The sequence below is a fragment of the Numenius arquata genome, chromosome 10 (assembly GCF_964106895.1).
Source record: "Numenius arquata chromosome 10, bNumArq3.hap1.1, whole genome shotgun sequence".
NCBI lineage: Eukaryota > Metazoa > Chordata > Aves > Charadriiformes > Scolopacidae > Numenius > Numenius arquata.
Window position 1 is genome coordinate 12,527,266 of NC_133585.1, and position 13,584 is coordinate 12,540,849.

The window sequence follows — 13,584 nt, forward strand, 5'->3', positions numbered from 1 at the left end:
TAATTTTTTTTTGTGTGTTATGAGATCAGAGAAAGCAGAAAACTTTGTCACTGCCCTTTAAAGGAATGAGTAAATCTTCTCAGCTTAAATATTTGTGGCCAGGTTCTCTGAAGCTGGCATACAGAGATGTAATTTATACCTTTCCGTGCCAGTGAATTTCCCTAAACTGGAGAGTGATGAGGCTTCTTACCCAGAGTTAGGGAGGAGTAGTGACAGCCCAGAATTTCTCTGTTATGCATTCTTTAATTTTTTTGGTGAGAATCACACAGGAGCAAAAACTGTTTGAGGTTCTTCTAAATAGTGCAAATCTGGACCTTAAGGGTATACACTGTCCCCAGATTTTAATATCTACTTTTTAGTAACACTGACTCTCTCTTTTTAGAGAACTACTGAACAGAGAACAGCTTAGGAAATCAATGGAGCCTCCAACAGCCACTAGCCAGGTAAGTGTATAAAAATTGGATAATGTGTTACGTATTTGCTACTAAGAATTTAATCTCTTGGGATACTCCTCTTAACCTCAAAGTTCGTGGTTGCGTGCATAGGTGTAATTAACACCACTAGACTGTTTCCAATCCATTATAAGATGCGTAACACAAAGCTGAGTAAGAGACATGGGGGGAATGTGGAATACTTAAGTGTGAGCACAGATAAATTCTGCCAAATGATCTTTGCAAGTTTGAATTCAGTCTAGTTGGTGTCACAAGGAAGTAACAGAAGAATGGCAACTCAGAAAAGCTGCCATTCCAGGAACTGGTTTACATAATACAGATGGCTGACAATCATCATCTGCATAAAATACAACCCTATTCTCTTTTTGCTGCAGCAGCTGGCACTGGGAATACAGTCTCAAAGGCTAAGTATGCTCTGTCATTATTTCGTAACAACACAGTTTAGATTCAGTTATGCTAAATTTGATGTGATAGCTAGAACCTGAATCTCTCTGGCTAGCACTATCACATTTCTTGCAAGGATTTTTTGGCCAGAAGTACATGCAGTATAGCATAGATGCTGTGTAGCATACATGCAGTAAAGCAGAAACTTCCAATTAGTGTCATATATATTGTGTATCCACAATAAATCTCAGTAAAGCTGGTATTTCCAGGATGCAGTAGGCTGGCTGAATACACTCACACTACCAGCACAGCACATTATATTACTTTCTACCTCACATTGTTACACAGCTTACAAGCATGTGTAACAGTAACTTTGGTCAGGCTTCCACATGTGCAGAAATCATAGGAAATTTATGATGTCCTCTGAATCAGTACAGCGAAAAGGTTCCAGGAAGAAAAAGAAAATGGCTCAGGGAACATACAGGCCTAGCAGTGGCATTGGGTACTGCAGAAGAACATTTGGTTGTGAAAGAATATATTTGGTCTTTGTTTATAATGCATAAATAAAATTTTTATTCCTGAATTCATATTTTTTATATGAAGCCAGATTTTGGCAAGTGTGCCCTTCTTTCTGCTCCCACATCTCCTATGCTATCAGAAGTCTAGAGATGTTACCTCATAAAGCACAAACACCAAACTGATAACAAAAACTTGGTCTCTACATGCAATCAGTTTAATGCATTATTATGATGTTATGTATAGTAAAGGGACTATATTACAACAATTTAGGCTCAAATACTGCAGGTATGAAGCACATCTACTTAAAGGAAATCAGAGCCTCGGTACTGAGTATTTTAATCCACATACATGTTCCATACATGCATAAGGAATGCCCACATTCATCAACATTAAGAATTCTTTAAATCAAACTAAACCTTGATCCCAGCATTATTTTCCAGTCTACATACCATTAGATTTTAAAATAATTAAGATTCTGTAAATCATTCTTTTGTTCTGAAATGAGATCCTTAATTATGGCTATAGATACTTATTAAGGTTCCCAAAACGTGCTCCTAAATGCACCAGAAGAATAAAACATTCTAGATGAACAGCAAGTTTCCTAGCTTGCTGGTAGCAAGCAGTATTCATTCCACAAGCACTGGAAGGACCATCACGTTTATTCAATTCAAAGTTGTATTTTTATCTATAACTTCTAATTAAAAGAAAAATAAATCATTAATTCCATTTCAGAAAGGTCTCAACTCTTTCTCTGTAACACTACACATAGTAAAACTAAGTGGAAGCAGAAGAATTTCCACAACGTCCTTGTCATTGATCAAAATAATCAGAATTCTGAAATAGTAAGATTAGAAAATACTTCTGTAGTGGAGGTAGATTTATTAATGATACGTTATGCATACCAATTTATTATTCTCTAACAGTTAAAATCTAGCAACTTTTAAAGAAAAAACATGTTTTGTTCAAAAGTTTAGCTTTATTAAAAAAAAAAAATAAAAATCATTCTGCTTGTCCTTCTTATACAGAAAAGTCTTGTGACTCACTCTGACAGTCCTTATTAGTACAACACACATTTGTTACTGTTTTCTTTTGATGTAATCTTCCTAAGAGGAGGAGTAACTGTGTTTTTAACAGCTATCTAAGGGCATGTTTTACAGGCATACAGGACAGAATTTGTGCCTGAATATAATCTGAATCTCATCCTTAACTCTCTGATTTGGCTGGGAGAACAAAGCATTTCATTGTGTATTCAATAATGGTTTCAGCAATCTTATTCACACATTCCTTCCTTTCTTAATCAACAGAAACTGGCTGAATTTAAGATTCAGGATTGGGGAGGGGTGGGGGGAAGGAACAAAGCCTATAGTTTTGAAATCACCATTTTCTTCAGAGCAAATCACAGTCTCTTTTCTAAGAAGAATCTCTTAATGCACGACTCGTCAAGCTATTTTGCACCATGTCCTTTTCTAATGAACTTTGCTCTGTTTGTTTTTTGCACCCTATTAGCTGGCACAGTGCTATGCTTGTGCCTCTGTTGCTTCTAATTCCAACAGCTGAACTCTCCAGAGATCACAGTGCACAGTTTAGGAGCCACTGTCTTGTGCAAAGGTTAAAGGCTAGAACAGACAGTCTGAAAAACAGCAATTTTGAATTGACAGAAAATTTCATATGTTCTGTTCATTCTTTTGAATTGCGTTTTCCCTTATTGCACATAAAATCAAAGTGCACAAAGTTGTGATTCCTGATGCTGTACTTTGTAATGCCATCTAAAGCCAAGCCTGTCGATTTATCTTAACTTCTTAATTAGGTTTAATATAATTAGTTGTATCTTTAAAAATCCTGCATTCCTGAGGGGTGTGGATTAGGAATGCACAAAATGGCTGTTTTCATAAGCCACACTGTTATATGAAGATATCCTTTCATTTGGAAGTATTTCTTGGCACTAGAGCTCAATGAGGATGTTTAAAACATTTTGAATATTATTTAAAGTCACTTCTACTAAGAAATGGAGGAACAGACACCTGAACTTATGCAATCAAACTTTGTTCTCAGCTGCATTGATGTAACCGAAGACAGAATTTACCCATTCCTTATGAAGTTACTATAAACAGCATTTGTTGACACAAGAAGGTCTGTGACTATTCAAGTCTTGCTAAGTTGCAACATGTACTGTTAGTATACGTCTTTTAAGCATACTAACATTTGTTTGTTTAAAACAGTGTTATTTGGTTAATAAAACATTCAAGATTGATATACAATAAAGTGGAAACCAATGCTTTTAATTTTTATTTTCAGGTCTGAAGTAGAGAGTACAAGCTTGTATATGCTTTTTCATCAGTATTGCATGGCTGAAAGCTGTCAGCTGTTCACATGCCATATTAATAAATATGCCCAAATCATAAAGCATTAACTGTATTTGCACATTGCTTTTATTACTAGACTGTTTAACTCATGTTGGCACAGATAATCCATGCAAGGTAGTTACTCACACCTCATAAACCACACTACATTCTGTTTCTGAAAGAACTAGGAACTTAGGAAAAGATACGTATCTAAAAGCAAGAGCACTTGTGGCATCAAGTCAACATGTCAATATGTTATAAAACCTAGACTTCTAATATGATCACTGCAGGCAAGAAATCACTCAGTTTCAAATTCTGATGTTTATAAATACTAAACAAATTAATATTTGCTACCAGGAGACGAATATTGCAAACAAACATTAGCGTGCCCAGCATTAGACACTGAGTGTGTTCAGTTCTGTGGACATTAACATTATTAAACATAAATATGAATAATCTTTAACAAAACATTTCACCCAAAGTACTGACCACTGAAGGACCAAAGTAGAATATTTTTCCTGGTTTTGAATTGATTTTAGAAATGTGTAAATCCAATATAGTAAAAACTAACTTTAAAAAAAGAAGTCATAAGAGTGGTTTTTTACCAGATAATAAAAGCAGTCTTCTTTGGAAATATTTTATTTACTCTGTTCTGCAAGAAGAACAGAAAAAGAAACAAGATCATTTTTTAAGCCTTCGAAAAATTATTGAATAATTAGATATTGAAGTTATTAATTAGATAAAGGACTGGTCTTTTTATTTGATCATTCAGAGGTACAGTATCTTTGTTTTATTATGTAAAACCCCACGTTAATTAGAATGAAAAGAAATATTTAGAGGAACTTAGGACTTGTCCCAGGCATCTATTACAAGACATAAAACATAAACAAGTTCACATTACTCATCTTGCATATTTTTGTACAGCGGTTATGTTCAGTGATATTTGAAAGGCCTATTCTGAATTATACATATATATCTATGCATCTTTCCCCCTTCCATATCACAAAGGTGACATGTGGCAGAAGAGTATCAGCAGTTATGTGGTATTCTACCCCTGTGAAAGTTAAAATACTACATTATTCTTCACAAATTTCTGGTTCAGATATGTGCAAAAATTATATCTTAATATAGATATCAAGGGCGGGTAAGTGGATTCCCTATTTTTGGACCACATTATGAAGCAGCACAAGTCAAAACAGGAAATTTATTACATGATAATCCTCAGGGTATCTCTGTTCTTCATTCAGAGATATCACTGTACCTCATATAGCCATATGTAAACTAGCTTCAATCTCACTTGCTCAGACACCAGCTGGAGTCAGGGTATGTGTTACAGTGCAGGTTATCTGTCCAAGGAAATTTTCAAGACTCTCTCAGGTTTGTACGGCTCCCGCTGAAGTCTGTGCTGCTGCATGTTCACTGTTGCCGCTCCACAAGCTAGCTCAGCTATGCTCACATACATTCCATTCACCTTTCTGCAGAACTGACTTCAAATTTACTAGATTGGATCCTATATACCCCTTGCTCACCCCTTCTATTCATATTATCTCTCTGACTATTGCGAGCTACTTGTACCCTAATTTCTTGCTTCAAGCCCTTTCCCTGACTGTAGTGAGTCATCCTGGCTATTCCCCACTTCCTCCCTCTGCCCCACCCCAACTATCTAACATATCAACTTAGGGAAACTGGCCCTAGGTAACTAGCTATTACCCTTCCTCCAACCCCAGCTTCAGAAAGGGCTTCCCATTTCCTCAATGCCTCATCTTTTCACACTCAACCAGAGGCTCCCAGAGCCCCTACATTTGGCTGCCACGGGTGCTCTCCCTTCTCTGATCCAGGCCTCCTTCCCCTTGCCCATCCCAGCAACTCAAAGGCTGACCTGGGCCACTTCAGCTGGCAATCTGGGCTCCCCGTGAATGTGAAGAAGAGACAGCCCCAGCCATGCTACCTACCACCATCTCCTCACAGCCTGTACCCCTGCCTTCCATCTCTGGCCATTTAAAATGCTTTATCCTTCATGCTGCCAGGGAAGAGGGAGCTTTTAGGGACATTGAGGGGGAAGGTGGAGAGTGAGACACACACATATACACATATGCAGAGTAGAGGTGAAAGACCTCATGACGTTCTCCTGAGGCATCACAAGCCCTAGCATTTTGTGTCCTCCCAAGGAGTCTGACTCCCTGATTTGATATTGACAGTAAGAGACCAGTCCCAGTCAGTGGGTAGCACAGAAATCTGCCTAAAGAATATCTTCAATGCAGTCTTAGTATATAATACATTGATACGAATTCTCTTAAATAACAGAGAATAATAAACACCATTTTGTTGAATGACATTCAAAAGTTAAAAGGAAATCTAGAATTGTCTCACTGTTATGAAAAGGTATTTAATGAAGTCAAATATGAGTGAAAAAATATTTAACTTCCATGATTACAATCTTTTCCTCTAGAGAATAATATGAGCCAGACCTTTCGATTTTGTAATCAATGGAACCATATTCACACCAGCCCAGCACTGACTGAAAACAGAAAATTTGTTTGCTATAGAAAAAAAAAGGCTTTGCATATAATGTATTAGTGTTTTAGAATAATTCATGCATACAAAAGTCTGACCCTGTAGAACTCGGATCAGACCACTGCTAAGATCAGCAAGAACTAAGGTACCTACTGAATAAATACACGTCATACATGTCAAAACTGCCACAGGCAGTTCAGGTTGTTATTTTTGTCCAAGATATGGACTGCCTGCAGCTAACTTAACACTCATATTAGAACTCCAAATTACTTTTATTCCTCCCCCAAGCTTTGGGTAGTTTTTAATCCCTGAAAAGACACACCAATTTTCTACGTGTAGGAGGAAAAAGGCCGACAATGCTATGTAATGTCTTGTTACCTAAAACACAAGGTAAAGTAGGGTGCAGATGGCACCAGAATGTGGCCCACAGAATGCATCCTCAGCCTCAGAAATACTAATTCAAAACTGTCTGTACTGCAAGCTGTCAACACACAGATCATAATTCTCACTTAAACAAATTAATAAAACTTGAATAGTGATCAGACTTTCCATTTTAACTTTCAGACAGAACTGCTGTCACCAATACAAAAGTCATCAATACTTAAAATTAAAAATTCAAAAGTATTATCAGTACTACAAGTATTGCTTTTTTGAAAAAAAAAAAAACCAAAACCCCTCAACATTTTACAAATAACTGTTTAAACAACTTGAAAGTTCTTAAAATAATAAAAAAGATGACTGTATGGTTATCCTAATTGTCAGAGCCTATCAACTGTTTTACAATGGCAAATACTACTACAGTTCAGGATGTGTTGCATTTAAACTAACAAAAGTAATAACAAATATGGGCCTGTGGTGTTATGCTGCCTTATGAATTTTTAAATTGATGTTAATTTACTATAGATTAAAAAAAAGATGCTCTTTTCCTAACTATGTGGGATGAAGTAGGGAACTTTTACAAGCTATCTCCCACTTCCTAGCTGTGCTAGATGACATGTGTCTTCTGTGTTCATCAATGTGAAGATCCAAATGTAGATTCCTACCTCCCACTGGTATCAATGGGAATTAGAAACCAAAGCGCTTTGAGTATTTTTTTGTTCCATACGAGGAAAGGAAAATCGGTTTCAAATTAAAAGCTGGCCTTTCCAGCCAGCTCTGTTCCATTCAATGTGAGAGCAATTTGGAGAAAGCCAGTTGTCCTTTTTCATTATGATTTGAAAGTGAACTAATCTACTGTGCACATATAAACCAAGTGCACTAGCAAGGTTGACCCAATGTGCTTTTCTCAATCTTACTGGGCTATGGAAGGCATTATTATATTTCCGCTTCATTTTCAAACCAAGTCACAGATTGTCTCCTAGGCTTCCCAGCTACATATGGACTCAAGGCAGACTTCTTACTTGGAAAGAATCTAAAATATTTGATGCTATGAGGTAGCACCACAATATAATGGAATAGCACTCACTTTTCATAGAGGAAACCCTAATCTATTTATTTCCCTTAGGATACCCTAATCTATTTATTTCCCTTTGAAAGCTACGGCCTTTGGTTCTACAGATTATTGTACATGTGGCACTTACTCATTCTTGTTATGAAAGAAAATGACTTATTACAAAAGGACTTTTCCAGTTGTTCTTAAACATTAGTGTGTGGTCTAAGCAGTAAAACTGCTGAGAGTAGTTAATTTGAAACTGTATTTGCGCATTACTTTTTATATTACAGTTTTTACTTAATTTCAATATTTCCCCCAACTGTTGCTCTAAAAATGGACTAGTTCATTTGGTAAGTTTTTGTATGAACTTTGCAAAAGCATGTTCTACATTTAAGGAAGAGGTTAAACTTAAACTTCAGAAGTATCAACTTCCTAGCTTTTACCAGGAGAAATGCTAGCCACGTTTATCAACTTTATAATTGCCCAGTTATTCATCTGTTTTTCCCCAGCATTACTGACTATCAACTCTTCTTTTAAATATTGATGGCATGGGCATGCTTCTTGCATAGTGGCTTGTCCTTCTTGGAGTAGAACGGCTGACCTTCCAAATTCACATGGCATACCTAGAATTAATAATAAATACAATCAGGAATCATAAAAAAGAGAGAGGGAAAGACATGATTATCAATTTTAACTGTATTCCTCTTCTGCCCACACATTTCTTTGGCAGAAGCGCATCTGATTTCCTGGATCAAAATGCATTTCCTACTCCATGTTGAGGTTAGGCTCTGGTTTGCATCAGGTCTCCTCTAGTTCACTAGTTGTAGTTCACTAGTTTCTATTAAAATGAAGTCAGAGTACCTGATCCCCTAGGAAGCTTTGGCATATCCCAGCAGTCCTTGTGGAGACCATCAAAGGATAGTGGCACACTCAAGCACGTGCAGCTAGCTCAGACTTAAAGACCTAGATCCTGTCATGTATGATTTTATAAAAGTTCTGGTTTAGGTGCCATGGCCCCAGGATACTTTTAGATACTCATTCCTATTATTACTTTGTCTTGGTACAAGTGCTTATGTGATCGAGTGAGTCATTCAGACAGCTGATATAATTGCAAATGAATTACTTATTCTTACCAGGTTATTCTTCAACCCTTAAGAGTTCTCTGTCTGGCTGTGTAAGTGCCAATGTTGACGTAACAAAGCACGTAGGAGCTCATGGCCAAGGCAGGGAAGCCCAGGTTTAGATCAGCGTAAACTACCCTGGAATTCTACAGATACCTACACAGGCTAGTGCAACACCACTTGCAAGGTCATAGTTGACTAGAACCACTTAAGGAAGTCAACACATCGGAATCTAGGAAAAAGAATAAATGTTGTCCCTAATGCTTATAGCAGGCTTAAGACCAGTGAGTGATAACATCAGTGATGTGCTACTGCAAGTGGAAGGAAAATCACGTGAAAGGATATTCAGATAGCATATTAGACATTGAGTCATGTGTTTATTTGCATTTGACTTAACCCACTGAAAGAAAGTTAGCTCCTAACAAAAAATGCTGTGAGAACTGCATTAACAAAACTACCACCTCCACCGAAAATTGGGTTGCTAATTTAAATAAACACATAAGAATACAGTTAAATGAACAAGCGAAAAAGAACATGAAATATTCAGAGAAAGTATCTTTTATAAGTCACTAATAGCTGTTAGTCTGTGAAGGAAACTTGCCGTCTTAGTATTCCTTTCTGTTAGAATTTCAAAAAGACTTCAATTTTCACGGGATACTTGTGTGTCACTCATTTCCATGTACCCTTGAATGACCAGTAGCTAGTTTAGGTTTAGATATTTATACACATTTCTATACTTTATGCTCTTCAACCTAAATTTTAGAGTTAACAAACATTAGAAATTGTCACTGTCATCTTTGGTGTGGCCAACATACTATTTTTAGCTAATTAGAGGTTCTAGATATTATTACCTTAGGAATAATATGTTGTAAAGGAGCACAGCTGTATTAGAACCATATGAAAAGTACTGTTTGTCATATGGATTTTACTACTTTGTGTTCAGAGTGTGGGAATATGGCCACAGTATATAGCTGTACACACACCACAGATTGATGAGTTTGACCAACTTCTATGCTAATTACTATTCATTCTCTCTAAACAGACTCCTTTTTGCAAGTTTCAACAAGCATTCTGCATGGAAATACAAACGGCACTGCTTTGTAAGTAAGATTATGGCTATACTGTTCAGTATGGTGTTTATTTTAAATCCTGCTTTATTTGGTAAACATTGGAAAGAGTAACAGCAATAGTGGTATGTATTACTGTATGTACTCTCTAAAATGGAATGCTTTATTAGAAAGCACTCACTTGTGATGGTTCAAATTTAATAATTCTAGTAAAAGTTCTCCATCTGCAAGTGAAAAATGAAATTCAATCCCTCTGCGTCCTTAGGCATGTGTTAGTCATTCCTGCTTTCAGGTCTTCTGATGCTACTTCACAATTTATGAGCATAAAGAAAGGAGATAGTATTTGGTATAGAACCTACAGCACAAATGAAGCAGGTATCGTGCCAAGTGTGTCCAAGAGCTTCAATGAATTTATCTCCAGCTTCAACAGGATAATCACAGCCATGGCATTTTGTGCTGAACAAGGCAATATAATCTAAAATAAAACAAAAAGCAAACTTAGAACAAACTCCTAACATAATTATATTAAAACCAAGAGAAATAGAAAGTTTCCAGAGGGTGAATTTTTTGATTGTTTTTGCTGTTTCCTACTACATTCACTGAAACACTTACACTGAAATTTGTTTATTTTCTTTCCATTATTTGAATACAAACTCGGTGCAAAACCCCACGTCAGCACAACAGTTGTCATTACAAACAGAGAAAGCAAACAAAAAAATTCATGAAATTTGAAGTTTTGTTTCTCACATTAGTTTTAAATTAGCTTTAATGTGTGTAGAAGCTATTCATAAGGACAAATATGGCCATACAAAACACAATCTAATGGCCTGTGAGTGTTACCTTAAGGGTGGTATAAAAACATAGTTTAAGTTTTCATGACTGGATTTATGTTCTGTCTGCATTAAGAGAGTATTATGGAAATTCCATACTGGCTGGTTAATACATCTTTACTTTGATTATCAAGTGCAATTTAGAAAGACTTGACATTGGAAAAGATTAGCAGAAATTCTAAAGTTATATGGAATTCGTGAGAATCATTAGAGGTTATGGCAAAACCTCCAATTTTAAAAGGTAGGTGCCAAGTCAGTCATGCTTTATGGTTTTCATTCTTCACTAAGAAGATTCTTAGTGATTTTTTACCCTGATTTCTGATTTTTAAAATTTGATTTGTGGAACCATAAGGAAGGAATCTCCACAGAGAAGTAGAGCAGAAGCTCATTAAATGGACAAGGCAAGGCTTACAGAGGGACTACCACTTAAACCTTAACCTGCTTCCTGACCATGTCAGGCAACTCATTTGCATAGCAAGCACCATTCATTAAACCATATTACGCTTTCCATAGTTTGGGAAAACCTGGCCTTTTCCTTTCTTAGTTGGCAAGAAGGAGTTCATTTGTTGCAGCACTCAGAAAACAAAATCTGCACTACCATCTGTTGCACATCTGAGCTGAGCTATCTTTTCATATTTTTCGTATTTTTTTCATATTTTCATATTTTTCATATTTTTCATTGGTTGATCAGTTTTAGGGTGAGGTAGTAGTATCAGAGGTCGTAATTCAAGCAACTTAGTAGAGAGAATGTGGGCAGCCACCCACACATACTGTATAAAAGCCCTACCAGAACCGTAGAAGAATTTTTCACTCCATAACGTGTAGATTTCTAGTGAGCAGAATCTACAAGGGAAGGGAAGGGGACGGGCAAAAATTGTCTAGGAAGCAAAATGGAGGATAAGTATTGTAATACATAAGGGAGAGAAATGAGGTAAAGGCATTCTGGGACACAGAGGAAGAGACCAGCTCTCTGCCAGTCAATCATATAAAGTGGAGAAAAATACAGAGAGGGAAACACTTGTATATGCAGAGAGTGGAAACAAAATCCATGCTGGATGGGTAACTGATTTAATTTTGTTCATCAGCTGATTTATTCTTGCTTTGCTTCCATACAATAGGAAGCACACAATTACTGAGCAGAACTGTCCGGTTTGCCGTACCTTTCTCACAGTAAGGTTCCCCATCCTCCATGTGAAAGAGGCTATTCCCAAACGGCATCTTACAAGCAGCACAGACAAAGCAACTTGTGTGCCAAGTCTGTCTTAGGGCATGCATCACTTCCTGTAAAACAAACAAACAAAAATCTCCAGCAGAATAGCATGCCCTGCAACTACCTACTGGAGAAAAATACAAGGCAGAGATGCTCTATTTTTCCCTTCTGTATCAGCCAATGCCCCTCCTCAAAAGAAAGAAACATGACAGAAATTGGAGACCTTAGGAAAGAAAGAGGAAATAGGACTGCAAAGTTTCTAGAACAATGCATTTGCCAAAATGAAACAAAGTTCAGCCAGCTGTTTGCATCAACATGCCCAGTCGCTGTTGCAGGAGAGATTCTGCACAAAGATTCTGATTATTTTCTCCTTTGTTTTCACATGACTAGTATGAACTCTTCAGTGCAAGAGTATAAAGAGTAATGAATTCAATGAAGAGTAATTTTCTTTCTAAGACCAAGAAATGCACACAGTTGATAAGTGATTTAAGCCTGATGTTTCAAATCAACTAAGATTATGTACTAATTTCTTTAAGCTTCTCACAAGAACACTTCACAAGCTAATGTGAAAATCTAAAAAAAATAAAATAGGTTTTTTCAATTTTAACTTTTGTGATTAGCAAAAATGAGTCTGTATGTCTGTTCCTAGGCCACGCGTTCATCACAAAAAACCAAATTCTATGCAACTAATGTTCTCGTGAACTGAGTATCCAGATTTTATCAGCCTTTTTCTTCTATCCAGTATGAAGCAATCTCTATTACTGCTTCATTCTTATCGTGTCATACAGAAGTCCTTCAAGTTCAAAAGCTGCTGTACTGAGCTCTAATGCTAATTTGTCGATCTTACTTGTGCCCAAGACAATGTTCGATAGTGTATCTCTGTCAAACAGTCCAGATTTCAAAGGGCCAGCTGCGTAACTGGTGTAAATTAATTTAACTTTGTTAGCTTCAGTGAAACAGCAGTGATTTACACCAGCTGACAATCTAGATCCTATTTTATGTTGCTTCCAATTATATATATAGACTCTGATTCTCTTTTAAAGATTATTTTTAATCTCCATTGACTATGAAAAAAGGGATTGAAGTCCTCTTTCATCCTTTCAATCCAGTGAATGGACAAAATAGTCTAATTTATGTTTGCCTTATATCTCATTAGAGAATCACCATTTGAGGTTCATTAACTTCTGTTACTGTTTGCAAAACAACTATCACTGATAAATAGGCTTGGATCCATGTATGAACCTCACTGAGCTAAGAAGCAAGAAACAGATTGAGAAATCTTATTAATATAAATAGAGGCAGCTGGCATCTTTGCTATTTTCCTGATGAAAATCCATAATGGGGAACTGCTATGTGCCAGCATTAATTAGGTAAGTTAAGTCAGTACTCTGCTGTAAAATTATTCCTACTGTTGCAGTAGCAAACAACACTTGTTTGGAGCCAGAGCTTCACCATAGATTTCTGATGCTGCCATCCCTAATTGGCAATTGCAGAGAAAAGCATCTAGTCTGTCAATGCCATCATTTAGCCAGAGGTCTAAAGGTGACGGCTAAGCAGCGAAAAACCAGTGTGGTACTCTTTTCTTCCTCATTGAAGAGAATCACGTCATATATTCACTGCAACTACACTGCTAGAATTATCTTACGGTATTTCAACCTCACCACCATCTAAGGTATATGTAGAGCAAATTTACTTGTACCTAGGCATGAGTAT

The 13,584-nt window shown here is 36.7% G+C and overlaps 1 protein-coding gene across 4 annotated transcripts in view; it reads right to left on the reverse strand.

The window, feature by feature from the left end:
- Positions 1-388: 388 nt before the first annotated feature.
- LDB3 (LIM domain binding 3) overlaps positions 389-13,584 on the reverse strand; it is a 129,312-nt gene continuing 116,116 nt past the window's right edge. For all 4 annotated transcript variants that reach the window (XM_074154298.1, XM_074154296.1, XM_074154297.1 and 1 more), the window contains 3 exons: positions 11,822-11,942; positions 10,191-10,306; positions 389-8,266 (listed from right to left, as the gene is read on the reverse strand). In XM_074154298.1, coding sequence (XP_074010399.1) covers positions 8,177-8,266; positions 10,191-10,306; positions 11,822-11,942 — 327 coding nt within the window. In that variant the 3' untranslated portion in view covers positions 389-8,176. The remainder of the gene's footprint in view (positions 8,267-10,190; positions 10,307-11,821; positions 11,943-13,584) is intronic.